Source organism: Miniopterus schreibersii, assembly GCF_964146895.1.
Source record: "Miniopterus schreibersii genome assembly, chromosome: 2".
In the NCBI taxonomy this organism is placed as follows: Eukaryota; Metazoa; Chordata; class Mammalia; order Chiroptera; family Miniopteridae; genus Miniopterus; species Miniopterus schreibersii.
Genome location: NC_138102.1, coordinates 75,372,519 through 75,395,030, shown reverse-complemented (window position 1 = coordinate 75,395,030; position 22,512 = coordinate 75,372,519). Strand labels below are relative to the sequence as shown.

Genomic DNA, 22,512 nt, shown 5'->3' with positions numbered 1-22,512 from the left:
TACTACAAACAGGGTGATTAAACCCTTAATATAACATCTGAGTTAAAATGTTGATAATTGTACCAAAAATCCCCAAAGTCCATGTTTTTAATCCAAAGTTAATAATTAAATTACATTCTAGACTTTTAAGAAAATGATTAAAAATAAAACTACCTATGCTCTATCACAGAAAAGCTACATGTAGGAGTTCCTTACTTTGCATGGTATTCCGTAGCTGGTTTGAGATCATTTAAAGTGACACTTGTTTCTTCTCCTCTGGGGAAAAAAGGTAATATTTCGTTGTCTGATAAATAAAACCTTTCTGGAGGATATCATTATGTACAACACTGTAGGTAATTTATGAAATTATACTGCTTCTTACTTTACAAACTGTGACCATATTAAAATTCCACTAGCATGGAATTTGTGTAATAAGGATATGTGCCAAACTTAAGTATATACCTGCATACCACTTTAAAACAAATAAGTGTGGTAAGCAAATCAAGAAATAGAACCATTTTATATTACAGTGGCACCTTGGTTTTTAAATGTCTCTGGTGACAAACATTTCGGTTTACAAACGCTGCAAACCTGGAAGTAAATGCTTAGGTATTGGAACATGCCTCGGGAGTCGAACATGCCACACGGCTTCCGCTGAGGGCACGATCCTGAGGCCTCGCTGTCAGCTGTTGATCTCTCGGTTTTCAAACATTTCAGAACTCAAACGGTCTTCCGGAATGGATCACATTCAAAAACCGAGGTACCACTATATTTAACAATCCATTTTTGCACATAGTTGAAATGCAAAATAACAGTAGAATACTAAAATAAAAACTACCAAATTTTTACAAGGAGTCTGATGTTCTAATAAAATTTAGAGTATAACATGGAACTTTATTTCAAATGTTACAGTTTAATAAGTAGATAAGAAAAAGCAGTAATCATAATTTAAAGTAAAGCATTTCCCATGGCCACTATTACATTTAAAACACAACAGGGCTCATCTTCTTAAAATAATAATCATTTCATACAATTACTACTTGGTTTGTAGCTAACAAACCAGCCTCTTTACTCTTCTCTGTTTTATTTCCTTCATCCAAGTTTCCTCTCTTCTCCACTTTCTGGACTTCTGCAACACCGCCCGCCCCCCCATCCCTGTTTTCCAGCTATCTTGTTTCTCAAATCAAAGCCCGTAAATATGAGAGAGAAAAAAAATCTCTGTGGTGAAAATGAACTTTAATGAATTGGGCAGTTGCAGCAGCATCCTCTCAGATTTTAACTGGTGTAGGGTAAAGGAAGTGACTAATTTCCCTCTTGTGCTCTCTGGTCAGGCTGCAAATGGAGATAAATCCTTTTAACAAGCAACCATAGCTAATTATAAAGGCCATTAAAAACACAAAACCCCCCTTTATGTTGATGGTCCTTTGTCCCCTATTTACTCTGTAGGTAGCCTTGTCTCTTTAAAGAAAACGAAAAATGAATAAACACAAGGAAGTCTCAATAGAGATAAGGAGACAGGACATTTTTATAACCTTATATTACTAGATGATAGTCACTGGGGTAGTTTCACTTTCTTTTCTTCCTCATACTAGTTATTTCTTTGAAAAAAGACATCAAAAAGGCTGGTGTATCCAGTATTCTGTTAATTATGATCACTTGAATGACTAACCACCCTTATTTACAATCTTCCTGGTGCTTAGATTATAACTAATAATCAACTTTACTCTTTATTTTTCTTTCATTAGAATAAATAATTTCTATATAAGGACAGAAAAATAATAATTTATTTTACAACTGTCAATCATAAATGTCACAATTTTAGCCACTGACTCTTTCCAAGGCTACCTGGTATATAATAAATACACTTTTGTACCAAGAAAAGAGAACTATGATAGAGCTTCAAAATACAATTATTAACAAATCAACATACAAATGAGGAATAATGGTACTAAATTCATTTTACAATAGGACATGAGCTTATACAAATAAGAATTAAATCTAACTCTTCAGAGAAGCAATACCATATTTCATGAGTTCATAATCTAAGAGTTCTCCTTCTGGTCCTGGCTTCTACATACTACAATTTATATTTATGCCTCAGGAATATGTAAATAGTGAATCATCTGTTAGGGAGCCTACTAAAAAATAAAAGAGCTGAATGCGGCCAGTGAAAGCAATTATTCCAAGAGCATGTAGACAGAAATGTGTCCCTGCTAGCATCTGGACTACTTATATTGAAATCACTATGACTGCACAATTTATAGGTTCAAAATAAAAGCATGAAGAGAGAAAAGTAGAACAAAATTAGTATTAAACTCTTTATGATAAACTATTAACTTTCATAATGGGAGGGAGTAAGGCATAACAAATACCTACACATATACACTTTTATATTTCCCATCTTTTCCAGCACTTGAGACCAGAATTTCATAACCATAGAGCTCTGGTATAGTAGTCTCATCTGTTTCGCCGTTAATGAAGCTGGAAGGAGGTGACCAGGTAAGTACTACTGTCCTTGCCTGGATGTCTGAGGCCTGCAAAAACACAAGATTTAAAAGTTCTAGGAAACAACTGTAATGTGTACAATGAACAGTGAAAAATATAATGCAGTTTCAAGATTAAATAAAATATATATGTGTCCACTTACATACAATGGATCACAAATAGAAACCTATCCATTTGTAGATGAGATAAAATTTGCTCTGAATGGGCAGATGGGTTAAACAAAAGTTTAAAGATCAAAAGAAAAAGACATAAAACTCAAGAGAAAAATGAAGAAAGGACATGGACTGTCCAAAGACATAAATATAAATGGGTAATATATGAAATTATTGTGTAACTGCAACCATAATTAAATATATGTAAATTAAAACAAGATATCACTTTTTATCCACTAGCATGTGAGGATATACAATAACATTATACTCCATTTTATGAAGAAAAAGATTCAGCCAGGCCGGGCGTGGCTCAGTGGTTGAGCATTGACCTAGGATCCAGGCGATCGGGGTTCGATTCCTGGTCAGGACACATGCCTGGGCTGCGGGCTCGATCAATGACTCTCTCATCATTGATGTTTCTGTCTCTCTCTCTCCCTCTCCTGTTCTCTCTCTGAAATCAATAAAGATATATTCGAAAAAAAAAAAAAAAAAGATTCAGAAAGGTTAAGTGACTTATCCTAGGTCACTCAACTCCTGAGTACACAGCTAAAGCCAAGAACTGGCGTGATGTTCTCCCCCACACATTACACTTGAGTCACATGATTGAGTTTTTCTTCTTTTTTTGGTTCCTCAAATGTGCCATGTTTCAGTTCTTTTCAAATGCTGGCTAATGTTTGCAATACTGTCCTCACTCTCCCACTGTCCACAGTGCCCAACCACTGCTTTTTCTTTAAATTTCGGTTCAATCATTCTTCCTTAGGGAATTTCCTTTGACATCCCTGTCAAAGTCTAGGTCCCCTATTGTTATATATTCTTACAGTACTCTATCTCTTTGTTCTGACACCTCAGATATAATTTTATATTCAATGCATGATGCTTACTCTACTAACTTAAGCCCTGAGGGTAGAGGCCATGCCTGCCTTTTGCTTTCCATTCTACCTCCAACTTCTAGCACAGTATTTGGAATTTTGTAGATGTGTGGCATTCTGTCACATATTTGTGAAATGATTTAAGTGAACGAATACATTTAACTTGGTATTCTAAATGAACTAGAGCATGCAAAAACCACCACACAAAAACAATAAAAACTCCAACTTCGCAGCTCACATAAATTTAATAAAAAAGGCATAGCTAATTATCAGAGAGATGCAAATTAAAACCACAATGAGGTATCACTTCACACCTGTAAGAATGGCTGCCATCAACAAATCAACAAACGACTTGTGCTGGCGAGGATGTGGAGAAAGGGGAACCCCAGTAACACTGCTGGTGGGAACGTAGACTGGTGCAACCACTATGGAAAACAGTTTGGAGGTTCCTCAAAAAATTAAAAATGGAGCTGCCTTTTGTCCCAGTGATCCCACTCTAGGAATATATCCTAAGAATCCTGAAACACTAATCAGAAAGAATATATGCACCCTGATGTTCATAGCAGTGCAGTTTACAATAGCTAAGATCTGGAAACAGCCCAAGTGCTCATCAGTAGATGAGTGGATAAAAAAGCTGTGGGACATATACACCATGGAATACTACGCAGCTGTAAAGAAGGAGGATCTTGTACCCTTTGGGACAGTACAGGTGGAACTGGAGAATATGCTAAGTGAAATAAGCCAGACACGAAAAGACAAACATCACATGACCTCACTTATATGTGGAATCTAAAGAACTTAATAAACTGATGAACAGAATAGATTCAATGACATAGAAGCATGCATCAGACTGACGAATGTCAGAGGGATGGAGGAGGGCAGGTGGGTGGAGGGGGGAGAGAGTAACCAAAGAATTTATATACATATATGCACAACCCAAGGACACGGACAGTGGTGGGGAGGAGGGTGAGACTGGTGGAGGGGGTCATTGGGGAGAAAAAGGGACCATCTGTAATATTAAAAAAAAAAAGGCATAGCTACCCAAACTGTAAAAAAACCCTAAAACAAAGCAAAGCAAAACAAAAACATCAGCATTACTTTATGTTTTATGATACAGGGCTACTGTTTTATTAAATTACCTCTTCTCTCGTAATATTGGGCAAAAAATTCTTAAAAAAAAAAATAGTTTCAAGCTTTATGTGCCTAAAAATACTATCCTTTTGCCCAGCTGGCGTGGCTCAGCAGTTGAGCATCAACCTATGATCCAGGAGATCACAGTTTGATTCCCAGTCAGGGCACATGCCTGCGTTGCAGGCTCGATCCCCAGCAGGGGGCGTGATGACCCTCTCTCATCATTGATGTTTCTATCTCTCCCCCTCTCCTTTCCTCTCTCTAAAATCAATAAAGATGTATCTAAAAAATAAAATTATACTTTTAATATTATATAGTATAACAAGTAAATGCTTCTAACATTAGTTATATCATTCAAATAATTCTATTAAGGCTATCAAATTCCCTTTTTAGTTAATCTAATGATATACATTTGGATATATATAGATCTTGGAAGAACAATGCCTGAATTCCAATCTCAGCTTCAATACTAATTAAACTTACGCTTTCCTCTTCTGTAAAAAGGGAAAATAGGACAGAGGGTTGTTATAGAAATTAAAGTAATGCACAGATGTATTCAAAGTACTCTGGACGGAGTCTGATACTAGGAAACTTGTGTTAGCTATTATTATGAAATAATTCTGCATATGTTTACATTAATTTACATGTATATGCTCAATTCTTAAGCAAGAACAAATCAGAATGAAATAAAATTAGATCCAAATCTATTATTTAGGGTTGTCAGAAGAAATGGGACCATAGTAGCCCATTACATTAGTGACTGTCTTAGACAAACTTCCCAAAATGGGGTAAAACGAAAAGGTAACCCTTTGTGGAGAAGGTGTTAAGAGTAACAACTTTTCTAATCTGTTCTTGTAAAAAAATTAGAGCAAAGTATTTTTTAGATAACTTAGCACAAAATATTTACCATGGATTTTTTGGGGGAACAGGTAGAACTTTTTCTTTAGGAAACCAAAAAATATTTTTATCAGTGTTTAATAAATAGCCTTATCATGACTGAAAAAGCCCTACTGTCTTACTTCTTCCCATGTTGTAGTATTTTTCCCTCCATTTTAATACACTCCAGTGATAATGGTCTTTTCTATCTGGCAAACTTGTCATGCTTATTCCTGCTCTCCCTTTCCTATTCCTTCCAACTTTTGTGCCTTTTCTAACTCTTCAGAGGCTCAGAGAAAGCTCTCCTGATTGCTCTACTTAAATAACCCCACTTCTCCTCAGTAACTCATCATATCACCCTATTTCTGTAATAGTACTTTTCACGACCACACACAATTTGTATATTTGTTTTTTATTTATTGGCATATAGCAAGGGCTCAACACATACTTTGCTTGTCATGATGATAAATATTTTGATTGACTGACTAAATGGATAACTATGTATCTCTTCAAAGAATAATATAATGACACAGAAAGATTGCTAAGGCATAACATAGTGCTTGCCACAGAGCAAGAAGGTACAGTATAACTTCCTTCTCATAAAGAGACAAAAGAAAAAAATTATATCTTGTTGGACAGACACATACAAATGAACTGAAATAGGACTGGAAGGAATCCCAAACTGTTAGGCGTAATTAAATTGGAAGAGTGGGTAAAAAGAGATTTCTTTTTACTCTCTACATTTATGTATTACTTACATATTTTACCATATTAATTATAAAATATCAGGATTCAATCATTGATTGGCATTTTTGTTAGCTGCTTTTAAAATGGAATGAAGTCATAAGTCTTGCAAAAAAAAGAAAGAAAGACGACGACTAAAAATCTGAACAACTACTGTGATATTTTGGTTTTTCCTTCTAGTCTTATTCTAATTTTTCCTAAAGCCTTTTCTTCATAAAGCTGTGATAACGGTGTCCAAAGTTTGATCCCCAGCATTTTTCTCTACAAAAGAATTGTTGCATGTTTTTGCAGTCTTCAAATATTTAAATGTTTTTATTGACTTTAGAGAGAAAGGAGGAAGATGAGAGGGAGAGAGAAAGAGAGAGAGAAACATCAATGTGAGAGAGAAACATTGATTGGTTGCTTCCAGCTGGGGAACAAACCTGAAACGTGGGCATGTGCCCTGACTTGGAATCGAACTGGTGACGTTTTGGTGCACGGGATGACGCTCAACCAAGCTACATGGGCCAGGGCCAAAACCATATTTTTACGTGGCTATATCATTCTTCCAGTAAAAACATTCCAGTTTATCTATGCATTCATTTTATTTTTGTTAATATTAGTGCTGCAACATACATTTTCGTTTTTGTAGCTTTTTATTGAGAAACAGGACTGTACAGTTTCAGAGAAGTTTAATTTATATTTCTTTTGATTACTTAAGTGAAGAACCCTTTGGGGTCTTAATGGGTTTAAAACTACAACTTTACTTAATGTTAAACTTTTGTCATATCTGATGCAAATTTTTTTCTATTAGAATGACAGCCTTTATGTAGGCTATCTAAAAAATATACAGAAAATTATATGTAGCTAGTTCTGCTGTCACACCTTTTTCTGATTTCTTCTATTACATCTACACTTATAAAGGATTAAGGAATATAAACTTTCTTCTACAGTTTGATATTAATTATTTTTACATCTGGAGTTAATTGGATGTATTTTATATGTAAATCATATAAATGGGTTTTAAAAAATTTGATAATTAGTTGTACCCACATTCTTTATTAGATCTTTGCCTGGTCCAAATGATTTTCAATGTCATTTAGCGTATATTAAGAGAAAAGAATTCTTTAAAAAAAAAATGAATTCTTGGTTGAATATTCCACTTCATTGATAACATTTCTCTCCTTATGTCAGATCCATATTGATTCATTATTGACCTCATATTCCTTATATAGAATTAAGTTTTAAGTAAGGCTTAAATAAAAATATACCAAAATCCTGTATGTATGCGCTAAATATAAATGTAAAGAAAATACAAGAAATACTTACCACAGGTTTGACAATGTTGGAAAGAAGTGCTTCAAAGGCTTTAGTTTCTTCATCTTTTTCTTAAAAAAATTTTTTTGAAAATTAAAAAATGAGTTTAAAAGCAACCATCCCGCTTCCACTCAGTATGGCTTCTAAAACTAGGTTAGTATTTGAGATTTTTACTTTCTAGTTTTTACTCCTTAGTTCATATTCAGTAGCTTGTGGCTCTCCAGGATTATTCTGCTTCAGTTTCTATTTCCATTTTAACCATGATTACTAATTATACTACTACTATATAGACATGAACTAGTCAGTAAGTTTTTCTTATAGAAAGTATATTTTTACTCATAGTTGTAAAAAATACTTGTTCTCTGCTGAGAGCATGGTTGGAACATGACAAAATGACCAAAAGGTTAGAATTACTTTCAGTAGGTTAAAGATTGATGAGAAGTACCAAAAAGAATAGCTGAATATTTTAAATAGTTACCTTCGATTTCTGTATCAATTTGTGCACCACCTTTTCCTTTCCCTGACTTGTTCTTGGCTAATCCTGTGTTTACCCCACTAGCATTCTGCCCTTTTATAAGTCCATTATGTTCACTTATGGGAGAAGGGCATTTCTGGGGTGATGATGGTGGACTGCTCATTTTATCCTTCTGTGTTCCTTGGCGATCCTTTAATTTTTTCTGCAAACGCTCATAAGTTTTACTAGATCTTTCATCTCTAAAGTTGGACCTTCCATGTGCAGAATGAGCATCTAGAAAGAAATAAAAAATAAAAAAATATTGAAAAGGTCACTTTCTCCAAATATATTTATGGAATGAGAAAAGAATAGGAAATAAATCTATCATAATTATATAAAACACAAAATATTTCAAAGAATAATTTGGAGGGGGAAAAAAAAGCTATTTCTGTACCTCTACCAACTGAGAACCAAGCTTTCTGTATCTCCACAAAGAACCAAGCTTTATGACTTGATTATACATATATAAAATATACATTTACAGAGACATTTCTTTCCTCCACCTCTTCTCAAGTAAGTATTAATCTTCATAGAAATAGCTTGGTAGTATGCTATGATTATCATAGGTGGGGAATAAGACCTGAACAATTCTTTTTCTTTTACTCTTTTGTAGCCATTATTTTTAACATCTCTTTCAACTTCAAACATATAAAATAGGTAAAAAGAAAACCACCATCTGCCTAAATTTCCTTATGATCCAAAAAAGCAAATCATCACTAAAAAAAATAAAGTTTTAGGAGTTAGCAAAAAGAAATGAGTGGATTGTTTAATAATAATAGAATCTAGGTACAAAGTATTACACCTTTGGATATTGTAAACTCAAGGTTGTGATTTAAAAAAATGTATTTATTGTAATAAAAGTCATAGAACAATATAATAAAATTAATATATTCAATAAATATTAAATCAATTGTCCTCAGTTTTTATTTTAAATTTAAAACCTGTAAAAATAACATTTTAAAAAAAGTCTCAAAAAACCTCGGTGAAGTTTTAATTTATCAATGCTTTAACAAAATTAGTATAATATTCTTTTTTTGTTTGTTTTGTTAACCCTCACCTGAGGACATTTTTTCCATTGATTTTTAGAGAGTGGAAGGGAGGAAAGGAGGAAGAGAGGGAGGAAAAGGAGGAGGGAGAAAAAAAGAGAGAGAGAGAGAGAGAGAGAGAAAGAGAAAGGTCAATGTAACAGAGACACATTGATTGGTTGCCTCCTACACATGCCTGGGCCGGGCCGGGGATCCAACCTGCAACCCAGGTATGTGCCCTTGACCCAGAATCAAAACAGTGACCCTTCAGTGGGTGGGCCGACACTGTAACCACTGAACCACACCAGTCAGGGCAGTATAATATTCTTGAAATGAGTATTGTAAGGATATGTACAATAACATTAGAATAAAAAAACATAGGAATTTGGCTATCTACATGTTTGGATTCTTAACACCATATAGTAAAAGTAACTAAAAATGCATCAAAGATCTAAATAAGGCACTAAAACTATAAAACTTACAGAAGAAAGCCTAGGTGTAAAACTGCATTACATTTGATTAGATAACAGTTTCCTAGCTATGACACCAAAAGCACAAGCAATCAAAAAAATTTTACTTCATCAAAATTAAAAACTTTCTACATCAAAAATACCATCAAGAAAGTGAAAAGACAACATAGGAGAAAACTCTGTAAATCATGTATCTGAAAGGGGTCTTGTATCCAGAATATATAAAAACTCTTACAACTCAACAATAAAAAATCAAATAACACAACTAAAACAATGGGTGAAGGATTTGAACAGACATCTCTCCAAAGACAACATATAAATGGCCAATAATCAACTGAAAAGATGCTCAACACCCGTAGTTATTAGGGACAAGCAAATCAAAATCATAATGAGATAAAACTTCACATTCCAGGATGGCTAGAATTAAGCCAGACAATAAGAAGTTTTGGCAAGGAAATGGAGAAATTAGAGCCCCCATACATTGCTGGTGGGAATGTAAAACAGGGCAATCACTATGGGAAACAATTTTGTAGTTCCTCAAATAGTTTAAATATAGAATTACCATATGAGTCAGCAATTCCACTCTTAGGTATATACCCAGAAGAAATAAAAAGTTATGTCTACAAAAAACTGTATACAAATGTCACAGCATTGATATTCTTAACAAACAAAAAGTGGGAATCACCCAAACGTCCAACAAATAGTGAATGTATAAACAAAATTATATCCACATAATGGACTATTTTTCAAAATAAAAAGGAGTAGAGTACCAATCATGCTACAACCTTGGAATAAATAAACCTTGATAAAAATACGCTAAGTGAAGAAAGCTAGACACCAAAGGCTACACATTGTATAAATATTTATATCAAATATACATATTGTATGTACACTTATACAAAATGTCTAGAATAGGCAAATGCAGAGAGATAGAAAGTAGATTAGGAGATGGGTTAAAGGAAATTGGAACTGTTAATAGGCACAGAGTTTCTTTTTGGGATGATAGAAATGTTCCAGAATTAGATAACAGTAGTGAATATGATATATAATGAATATACTAAAAACCACTGAATTGTACACTTTAAAGTGGTGAATTTTGTTACCTGAATTATATCAATAAAAACAAAACAAAACACAGAAACTGTAATTATCAAAAAGATCTTATAGAGTTAAAATCCTCAGCAATGAACTAGCAGGGGCCATGCAAAAATTACTTGACATTTCTAAGTCTCAGTTTCTTCATCTATTATTTTGAAGAATTTTATTGAGGCTTAAGTTATATAATACATGTATCAGCATAGTGTCCAGCAAAGTTCAGGCTCAGTAATGGTAGATGTTGACAGTAAAATGTTGGATTAGATCCCACTTCAGGGATCCATACAAAATGTGGAAAAGGATCATGGAAGAGCTACTGGTTATAAAACTAACTGTCCGTTATTAGGATCCAGTGGTAAATTCCCTGGCTTATAACCTCAAATACAATATGACTTTTATCTTCCACCATTAGCTAGCTAGTTTTTAGATTTGTCCTCTTCATAGGTTTGTATGTTTCACTTTCTTTCACATCATTTTGAGTTATGTTTATGTAGTCTAATGCATATCCCCTCTGAATAACAATGGGTTTTAACAATGCAAAATAGTAGTAATTATAACATCTAGTTCTTCTTAAATTTTCTCAAACACATTTTTAAAAATCAAGTCATAATTAACAGTAAGAAAATTGAAGAGACTAATTTGTACTATAAACTCTTGCTACCTAAGCCCTGGCTCAGGTGGTTGGAGCATCGTCCTGTACACCAAAAGGTAGCAGATTCGATTCCTGGTCAGTGCACATACCCAGACTGCAGGTTCTGATCTTTGAACAGAGCACAGGAGGGATACAAATGATTGATGCTTCTCTCTCAGGGATGTTTCTCTTTCTCTTTCCCCATCTCTCTAAAAATCATTCAAAAATAAAACAAAAAAAACTTGCTACTCAAAAGTATGTTCACTGGAATACTGCATGAATCTCACCTGGGAGTTTGTTAGAAATGCAGAAACCCAACCCAGACTTATAGAATCAATATTCATTAACTGGGAAACAGAAATAGGTTTGTAAAGTATATTGTATCTACTACTTACAGGTTGTGCTGCATATTTTAAATTTTTTATTTAGAGTTATATCTTCCACAAATTTACTAAGCATAAATGAGAAGTTCTGATAACTGCAAGGGAAACAGTGATGAATAAAACATTCCGTTCTTAAGGGGTTCACAGTCAAATAAGGGAAAAAGTCATACAAAAAAAATCAAATTGTGTTCAGTTCTGTGAAAGAAACAAACAGATTTCAGTGCTAGAGACTGATAAGGCAAGGTCATGGATCGTTTATCTGAAAGTTGAAATCTAAAGGAAAAAAAGGAGCCTTCCAAGGAAAAAGGGGGGGAGCATTCTTGGTGGAGCAAAAACCATGCGCAGAGGCACTGAGGCAAAAGCTTAAAGGTTCTGAAAAACTGAAGGGAGTTGGTGGGGAAAAGAGGGACAAGGCAACCAAAGGCCACAGGACAGTTTTGTCCAGGGCAGGGGTTGCAACCAGGGCCAATTTTGGCTCCCAGGGGTCATCTAGCAATTTCTGGAGATACTTTTAATTGTCACAACTGGCTGAAGGTGAGGGGAGGGTTGTAATAGTCTGCTATTGGCATCTAGTAGGTAGAAGGCAGAGATTCTGCTAAACATCCTACAAAGCTGAGTGTTTGTCCTCCATAACAAATACTTATCCAACCCCAAACATCAAGAGTGCTAAGGTTGAGAAAACCTGGTCTGGGGAAGGGTTTAGGACTTTATTCTAAATGCAAAGGGAAGTCACTGAAATAGAATAGTCTGATTTATATTTTAAAATGACTACTCTGGCTGCTCCTGGATGGATGGAGGTAAGAATGACAGCAGAAAACCAACTGGGAGGGTGATGTTGCACTTGTCCTGACAAAAGCTGATGGTGGAGTAGATCTGAGTAGCAGTTAAGAAAAAGTAAAAAATCTGGGAAATTTCTGAAAATAAAACTAATGCCAAATGATGTGGAGGAATCAAATTTTAGCATCTGGTTTTCACTTGAACAAATTAAATGCACAGTGGTACTATATATTGAGATGAAGATGACAGAGAAAACCAGGTTCCATAATTAGATTTATGTTTTAGAAATGCTATAACTGAGATGCATGAAGCATTTAAGAGGATTTATCAAGAAGCCAGTCAGAAATATAAGTCTGGGGCTCAGAGAAGAGGTTTTGGTGAAGATATAAATTTGCGAGCTTTCAGTATATAGATGGTATTTAAAGCCACAGAAAAGAATAAGACAACTATTTTGTGTGTAAGTTTGTCTATTCTTCCCAACAATTTATTAACTCCCTGAGGGAAGAGGTTATGTCTTACTGTTTGTTTCAATCTTTCAACAGAACCTAGCAACTTCGGTTAGTAGCTTGACAGCCTTCAGGATTTAACAACGATATGACTGTTCCTGGGTGAAAAAATTTTTTAAGAGCCTAGACAGCATAACAGAGGAGACGACCTCTTGTTTGAATGTGCCCCCGCTAAATATTGCTACATGATATAAGTTACTTTTCCCTCCTTAATTTTCTGTTTACTCACCTTCTTTGAAGGATGATCATGAAGACGAAATACTTAGCCTAGAGCTTACATAAGATTGTGATAGTTATCATTTTTTGGTTCTTTTATATAACAACAACATCTTTTATATCAAGCAAAGGATAGCCAACTCAATAAAATATGAACATTTTTAGATGTCTTACCTACATCTCCATATACTTGTGAAGACTGATATTGTGGCATATACTGTGTTGCCATGTCTCCAGCTCCAGTCACTGGTGAGTACATATGGCGTGGTGGAGGGGGAATCATGGTTGGAACAGGAATGAAACCCGGCAGAGGAGGATGAGGGGAGCGATGTATGACTGTGTGACCACCAGGATGAAACTCGGGTGCTTGAGGAACCACAACTACTCTTCGAACACCATTGTCTTCAATAACCTATAAAATAAACATTATATTAGAAGTTTTTTCCATAGAATGCAAGCAATTGTTTTGAAATATGTTAGAGTAAGAATTCTTACACCATTAGAAGTTAATTTAAAAAAATATTACAGAATCAACATGAAAAGACTTTATTAAATACATTAAGTATATATGAATTAGAACTGAACAACATGAAGTAGTTTTTGTTACATAATGCAGTACAAATCTTAAAACACTAATGAGATTAGCAAAATAATAATAAAAACAGTAAGCTATGATATTAGATAGTTATCCTATGTGTTACATGTATATAGTGATGTAGTAAAAATGAAGGGAGACTCAAGGGAATTTTTGGGTTGGACACAATAGGGTCAGGAGTTATTTTCCTTTTCCATATTATGGGTGGGAGTTGATGGAAACAAGATGTGAAATAGAGAAAAAACTGGATCCAGATTCTGAAGATGAACCATATAGTGAATTTAGGTACAAAATTCTTATGACGATGACCAGGGCAATTTTAACAATTGAAGATCATTTAAAGGGAGACAAACATCTAATATAATCCCCATTTAAGAAAAAATATCTGTGGCCTCAAGTCTTAGAAATTACACATTTTAAAATAGGGGTCACATTGTGAGGAAAGATTTTTTAAATGACAGATTTTTTCCCTTTGAACCTCACTGAAACAGCAAGGACATACAGGAAAGCCTAAAAGGATATATAGGGTTTTATCTCAAAAGTTGGAATCCCTCTATTAAAACAGGGTCTTTATCCTTTTTAGACTTAAATGGTTACTACTGAGATATAAAAAGTGGCTAATAATGCCTTTCCTAAGGAAAGTGTTAACTTAAAGGCAAATCTTGGTATTTTTCTGGAAAAACAAGTTTTATTATACTTAAGAATAGTAAATTTTATATATAAACACATGTGCTTGGAAGGTATCTTAGAAAACATACTTATTTGGATACAGATAAGCCTAAATTAAAAATAAACTGCTTTAGAAAGAAGATAGTTGCTATTAAATACTCTATTAAACTATCCTTATCTGTTGAAATGTGAGATGACTTGTCTGTAATATGGGTCTAGAAGACCAAATGAATTCACTGTTTTTTTGATATGCAAGCTCTAGAACTCCAATGCCTTGCTTCTAGCAAAATGGATGCCTCCATATCCCACCTTTCTCCCTATTTAACTCAGTTCTGGATTCAACCCTCAGACAAGTGCATGTAACTGGGGGACACAAAATCATATCTGAAGCCCTAGCTGAAGAGAATCTGGAAACTGTTCATAGCTTCTTAGCCTGTAACCTACAGAAAGGGGCATTAGAAGAAGTTTAGAATGAATTTTAAGTGGCCAAACCACAGTGTCTGTCACAATATCCTACTATTACCTTTATCAACTCTCTGACTCACAAATGTCAAATGACCCCATTTCTGATAGGATTAAAGTCCATACTCTCTGACCGGGCATTCAACTTGGCTCCAACCTACCTTCCTATGTCTTTCTTCTACACCAAATCCTGAACCCTTAACTCTAGCTATGCTCATACATAAAAACCTATCTTCATATATACATTTCCGTACCTTTACTCTTTTCTTTGTTTCCCCTTAATATATAACTACTTGGATCTCATCTATCCTTCCAAATCTCCTTCTAACTTTACCTCCTCTACTCATTAAAAAAAAAATTGTTTATAAGTAAAACAAAACATTGGTAATTTAAGAGAGAAAAACGTTAGAGTATGTCTTTGTGGGGGCTCATACACACAGGGGCAGACAAAGAACAATGAAAATAAATTATTTAGCATGTTACAAAGTGATAAATACTATAGAAATAAAAAGGGTGAATTAGAAGTATTGTGTGTGGGGGGGGCCCACTGTTAATACAATATAGTACAATATAGACTGAGATCAGAATAGGCCTTATTAACAAAATGAAATTTGAGCTGACTTGAAGAAACTGAAGGAATTAGCTATGCAGAAATCTGGAAGAGCGCTCTGGGTAGAGGGAAGAGTTAGAACAAAGCCCTTAAAGTAGAAGTGACTGGATCAGCATATAGGAGGAGGAAGGACAGAAACAGACGAGGTCAAAGAAATTAGGGACTGAGGGGTGACCAGGTCAGGTATGGCTGTACTGCCTATTAAGGACTTGGACTTCAGCTTTTACTCTCAGTGAAATGGGGAACCACCACACAGTTTTGAGCATAAGAATGGTATAAACCAGTGGTTCCCAGCCAGAGGTGATTTTGCCCCACAGACATTTGGCAGTATTTGGAGATATTTTTGGTTGTCACAATTTAGGGGTGAGGGCACTACTGTCATCTACTGGGTAGAGGCCAAAGGCCAGGGATGCTGCTAAATACCCTGTAACACAGAAGACAACCCCCTAAAACAAAAAATTATTAGGACTACAATGTTTTTGGTGCCAAGGTTGAGAAATCCTGACATAATCTCACATTTAATAGGATTACTCTGGCTGTTGAATTGAGAATAGATTGTAGGGCAAGGGCAAAACCAGGGAAACCATCCATGAAACTACTGTAGCAATCTAGACAAGAGATGGTGGTGGCTTGGACCAGAGTGGTAGCACTGGAGGTGGTAAGAAATGGTTCATAATCTGCATACAAATATAAAGGTAAAACAATAAGATTAGCTGATGGTTCCACTGGAGAGGTAAGAAAAGAGGTTATAAAAGGATGGTCTTCTATTAACTATGATGGGGAAGACTGTAGGGTAGAATAAATTATTTGGGGAAAACAGATTTGGAGTTTTAGGTTTTGGATGACTTTGGTTAAGTTTGTGAAACATCTAAGTGGAAATTTTGAGTAGGCAGTTAGATATAGTAGTTTGTAGTTCAGGAAAGATTGGGAAAGGACTACCAAGTGAGGCGGGAAGAAAACTAAGACGGTATGGAGTTTGGTGATATGTATTAAGGATAAAGGATCAACTTTGTCAAATGCTGCTGACAGGTCAGGATGAAGACTAAAAACTTAGCAATGTGCAAGTCACTGTGACTTTGATAAGAGCAGTTTTGGTGTAATCATAGAGGCAAAGCCTGACTAGAGTGGGTTTAAGAGACAAAGTGGGCAGGAGAATTAAAAAGCTAATAGCACAATTTTGGGAAGTTTTCCTGAAGAGAGAAATATGGAACTAGGATGGTGGTTGGTGCAGTCAAAAGACTTTAAAATTAGTTGTTTTTATTGAGAGGTATTACAAGATGCTGACATACTAATAAAAACGATCCAATAGAGAGGAAGAAATTGATGATATAGAAGAGAGAAAAGAAAAATGCTTGAATAGGCAAAAGGGGATGGGATCCAGGACACCAGTACGGGCCCAGTGCCTAAGAGTGTGTGGCTCAAGTTGACAAGGTAGAGCACATTACTCTAGATGCTCGTAGAGATGTGGGGCTAGGAGACTGTGGATGGTTGCTGTCAATTGTTCTTCATGAACCCTTTCCCGGGCAAAACAATCTCAGTGATGTCTCCCTCCTATCTTTTCTATTGCATTTGTTTTGTATCACTTATTAGGTTTAACACTGTAGTATTTAATTTTTCAAATGTATATGTTTTACTCTATAACTTAACTGTAAGTTCCTCAAGGGACATGTATTAATTATTTAATCCTCATAACAATGCTACAAATAGGTACTATTATCATCTCTGTTTTTTAGATGGGTTAACTGAGGCATAGAAATGTTAAATAAACTGCTAGAGTTACATAATATTTGAACTCAGGCAATTTACCTTCAATGTTCTTAACCATTTTATGGGCATAGAATCCACAAGTACTTGGTCTTCTAGTTTTTGTTTGTTTTTAATTTCACAACACAAGTGAGATCTCACTGGTGAAAAATAAAATGGCTAAACTGCTTATGAAATTAAGACTTTTTTCCTGCTGAAAAAGAGTATTTAAAATACAAAGACAAGCTGGAGGGAAGGAAGAATGGGGAGTTATTATTATTATTGCTTTTTTTTTTTTTCCATTTTAGTTTGCATTTATATTGTTATACATTTCCTGTGTTCATAGTGTGATGGCACAGGGCAAATTTCACTGAATATAAGGATTTTTAAAATCCTGATATTTTGTTTAATTAGACATTCAAAATTTAGATTTTTGAATTTGCTTTGGCCCATTTCTGACTTTTTTTAAAAAAATATTACAAATGTCCCTATTTCTCCCCAATGACTCATTCCATCCAGTCCCATCCCCCTCCCCAGTCCCTCTCCCCACCATGGCCCTTGTCCTTGGGTTGTGCATACATGCATATAAATTCTTTGGTTAATCTCTCCCCCTCCATGCACCCGGCCTCCTCCATCCCTCTGACATTCACCAGTCTGATCTATGCTTCAATGTCATTGAACCTATTCTGTTCATTGGTTTATTAAGTTCTTTAGATTCCACATATAATTGAGATCATGTGATGTTTGTCTTTCTGTGCCTGGCTTATTTCATTTAGCATAATATTCTCCAGGTCTATCCATACTGTCCCAAAGGGTACAAGATCCTTCTTTACAGCTGTGTAGTAGTCCATGGTGTACATGTCCCACAGCTTTTTCATCCACTCATCTACTGATGGACACTTGGGCTGTTTCCAGATCTTAGCTATTGTACATTGCACTGCCGTGAACATAGGGGTGCATATATTCTTTCTGATTAGTGTTTCAGGATTCTTAGAATATATTCCTAAAAGTGGGATCACTGGGTCAAAAGGCAGCTCCATTTTTAATTTTTTGAGGAACCTCCAAACTGTTTTCCATAGTGGTTGCACCAGCCTGCGTTCCCACCAGCAGTGTACTAGGGTTCCTCTTTCTCCACATCCTCGCCAGGACAGGTCATTTGTTGATTTGTTGATGGTAGCCATTCTGACAGGTGTGAAGTGATACCTCATTGTGGTTTTAATTTGCATCTCTCTTGATGATTAGCGATGTTGAGCATTTTATCATATGTCTCATGGCCATCTGTATGTCCTCTTTGGAGAAGTGTCTATTCAGGTCCTTTGCCCATTTCTTAATTGGGTTGTTTGTCTTCCTCTTGCTGAGTAGTATGAGTTCTTTGTACACTTTGGAAATTAGCCCCTTATCAGATACATCCTTGGCAAATATGTTATCCCAGACTGTGGGGTTCCTCTGTATTTTGAGGCTGCTTTCTTTCGCTGTGGAGAAGTTTTTAGTTTGATGTAGTCCTATATGTTTATTTTTCTTTTGTTTCTCTTGCCCTAGGAAATGTATCAGTGACAATTCCACTACGTGGGAAGTCTGTGACTTTACCGTCTATGTTTTCTTCCAGATTTTTATGGTTTCATGACTTATGTTTAAGTCCTTTATCCACTTTGAGTTTATTTTTGTGTATGGTGAAAGGTGGTGGTCTAGTTTCAGTTTTTTGCATGTATCTGTCCAATTTTCCCAGCACCACTTATTGAAGAGACTGACTTTACTCCATTGGATGCTCTTGCCTCCTTTGTCAAATATTAACTAACCATAATGGCGTGGGTCTATTTCTGGGGTCTTTGTTCTGTACCCTTAATCTATATGCCTGTTGTTGTGCCAATACCAGGCTGTTTTGATTACAGTGGCTTTGTAGGACAGTTTGATGTCTGGCAAAGTTATCCCTCCCACTCATCTTTTTTCTCAAGATGGCTGCAGCTATTTGGGGTTTTTGGTTCCATATAAATTTTTGAAATGTTTGTTCTAGGTCTGTGAAATATGCTGTTGGTATTTTCATAGGAATTGCATTGAATTTATAAATTGCTTTACGTAGTATGGACATTTTAATGATATTAATTCTTCCAATCCATGAGCATGGTATATTCTTCCACTTGTTTACATCTTCCTCCATTTCTTTTTTCAGTGTCCCATAGTTTTCTAAGTACAGGTCATTTACATCCTTGGTTAAGTTTATACCTAGTTATCTTACTTTTTTAGTTGCAATGGTAAATGGTACTGTTTTTTTAGTTTCTCTCTCTGAAAGTTCATTGTTGGTGTATAAGAATGCCATTGATTTCCGGATGTTGATTTTTATATCCAGCTATGTTGCTGAATTCATTTATCAAATCTAGTAGTACTATGATGGAGTCTTTAGGGTTTTCTATGTACAATATCATGTCATCTGCAAATAATGACAGCTTTACTTCCTCCTTTCCAATTTGGATACCTTTTATGTTTTCTTCCTGTCTGATAGCTGTGGCAAGGACTTCCAGTACTATGTTGAATAAGAGTGGTGAAAGTGGACATCCCTGTCTTGTTCCGGTTTTTAAGAAAAATGGTTTTAGTTTTTGCCCATTGAGTATGATGTTGACTGTAGCTCTCTCATATATGGCCTTTATTATGTTGAAGTATGATCCCTCTGTTCCCACTTTGCTGAGAGTTTTTATCAGAAATGGGTGCTGGATTTTGTCGAATGCTTTTTCTGCATCTATTGATATGATCACATGATTTTTGTCCTTCATTTTGTTTATGTGATTGATGTCTCACATTTATTGGTTTGCAGATGTTATACCAGCCTTGCATCCTCAGAATAAATCCAACGTGGTCGTGATGTATGATCTTTTTAATGTATTGCTGGATCTGATTTGCTAGTATTTTAGTGAGGATTTTAGCATCTATATTCATCAGGGATATTGGCCTGTAATTTTCTTTCTTTATAGGGTCTTTATCTGGTTTTGGTATTAGAATGATGCTGGCCTCATAAAGAGTTTGGGAGTTTTCCCTCTTCTTGAATTTTCTGGAGTAGTTTGAATAGGTGTTAATTCTTCTTTGAATGTTTGGTAAAACTCACGTGTAAATCCATCTGGGCCAGGAATTGTTTGCTGGGAGTTTTTTGATTACTGCTTCAATTTCATTAGTTGTTATCAGCCTATTCAGGTTTTCTGTCTCTTCCTGATTCAGCTTTGGAAGACTGTATACGTCTAGGAATTTGTCTATTTCACCCAGGTTGTCCAGTTTGTTGGCATGTAGTTGCTCATAGTATTTTCTTATAATCCTTTGTATTTCTGTTGGGTCAGTTGTTATATCTCCTCTTTCATTTCTGATTTTATTTATTTGGGTCCTCTCTCTTTGTTTCTTGATGAGTCTGGCTATAGGTGCATCATTCTTATTTATCTTTTCAAAGAACCAGCTCTTGGTTTCATTGATTTTTTGTATTTTTTTTAGTCTCTATGTCATTAATTTCTGCTCTGATCTTTATTATTTCCTTCCTTCTACTTCCTCGGGGCTTTCTTGCTATTCTTCTTCCAGTTCTTTTAGTTGTTGTGTTAGATGGTTCATTAGACTTTCTCTTGTTTCTTGAGAAAGGCCTGTAATGCTATGAAATTTTCTCTCAGGACTGCTTTCAATGTGTCCCATAGATTTTGGGTTGTCGTCTGTTCATTTTTGTTTTTGTTCCATGAAGTGTTTGATTTCTTCCTTGATCTCATTGGTAACCCAGTCATTGTTTAATAACATGCTATTTAGCTTCCATGTGCTTGAATATTTTTTAGTTTTTTTATAGTGGTTGATTTCTAGTTTCATGGCATTGTGATCTGAAAAGATGCTTGATATGATTTCAATCTTCTTGTATTTGTAGAGACTTGCCTTATGCCATAACATGTGGTCTATTTTTGAGAATGTTACATGTGCACTTGAGAAGAATGTGTATTCTGCTGCTTTGGGATAAAATGTTCTGTAAATGTCAATTAAATCCATTAGGTCTAGTGAGTCATTTAAGGTCTGTGTTTCTGTTGATTTTTTGTCTTGATGATCTGTCCAGTGCTGACAGTGGGGTGTTAAAATCCCCCACGATGATTGTGTTGCCGTCAATCTCCCATTTAAAGTCCACCAAAAGTTTTTTTATATATTTAAGTGCTCCTATATTGGATGCATAAATGTTTATAAGGGTTATTTCCTCCTGTTGGATTGATCCCTTTAGTATTACGTAGTGACCATCTTTGTCTCTTGTTATGGTCTTTATTTTGAAGTCTATTTTGTCAGAAATAAGAATTGTTACTCCAGCTTTCTTTTCCTTCCTATTTGCATAGAATATTTTATTCCATCCCTTCACTTTTAGCCTGTGTGAATCTTTTGCTCTCAGGTGGGTCTCTTGTAGACAGCATATATTTGGGTCCTGTTTTCTTACCCATTCAGCTACTCTACGTCTCTTGATTGGACCGTTTATTCCATTTACATTTAAAGTTATTATGGATATAAACTTATTTAATGCCATTTTCCCCTTTATGCGGATGTACCTCACTATTTCTTCTTTTTCTCAGAGCAGTCCTTTTAGCATTTCTTGCAATGCTGATTTGGTGGTACTGAATTCCTTTAGCCTTTTTCTGTCTGGGAAGCTCTTTATTTCACCTTCAATTTTAAATGATAGCCTTGCTGGATAAAGCAATCTTGGCTGCATGTTCTTGCTTTTCATTACTTTGAGAACTTCATGCCATTCCCTTCTGGCCTGAAGAGTTTCTGTTGAGAAATCAGCTGTCAGCCTTATAGGGGTTCCCTTGTAGGTCACTGCTTGTCTCTCTCTTGCAGTCCTTAATATTTTCTCTTTGTCCTAGACATTTGCCATTTTAATTATGATGTGTCTTGGAGTGGGTCTCTTTGGGTCCTTCTTGTTTGGAACCCTCTGCGCATCATGAACCTGTGTGGCTTTCTCCCTCGCCAGCATAGGGGAGCTTTCTGTGATTATTTCCTCCACCAAGTTCTCTATCCCTTGCTCTCTTTCCTCCCCCTCTGGCACTCCTATAATGCGAATGTTGTTTCACTTCATGTTGTCCCAAAGCTCCCTTAGACTGTCCTCATGCTTTTTAAGGGGTTTTTCTTTTTGCTGCTCTGATTGATTTTTCTCTACCTTGTCCTGTAAGTCACTTATTCTATCCTCTGCTTCATTGAGCCTACTTTTAATTCCTTCCAGTGCATTCTTGATATCAGATACAGCATTCTTTATCTCTGTCTGATTTTTGTTTATG

General features: G+C 35.4%; 1 protein-coding gene across 4 annotated transcripts in view; it reads right to left on the bottom strand.

Annotated features, from left to right (window-relative positions):
- The window catches only part of FNDC3A (fibronectin type III domain containing 3A), a 189,325-nt gene that overhangs the window by 43,469 nt on the left and 123,344 nt on the right, over positions 1 to 22,512 (bottom strand). For all 4 annotated transcript variants that reach the window (XM_081127301.1, XM_081127303.1, XM_081127302.1 and 1 more), the window contains 5 exons: positions 13,344 to 13,581; positions 8,031 to 8,300; positions 7,565 to 7,623; positions 2,356 to 2,513; positions 196 to 255 (listed from right to left, as the gene is read on the bottom strand). In XM_081127301.1, the coding sequence (XP_080983427.1) occupies positions 196 to 255; positions 2,356 to 2,513; positions 7,565 to 7,623; positions 8,031 to 8,300; positions 13,344 to 13,581 (785 nt within the window). The remainder of the gene's footprint in view (positions 1 to 195; positions 256 to 2,355; positions 2,514 to 7,564; positions 7,624 to 8,030; positions 8,301 to 13,343; positions 13,582 to 22,512) is intronic.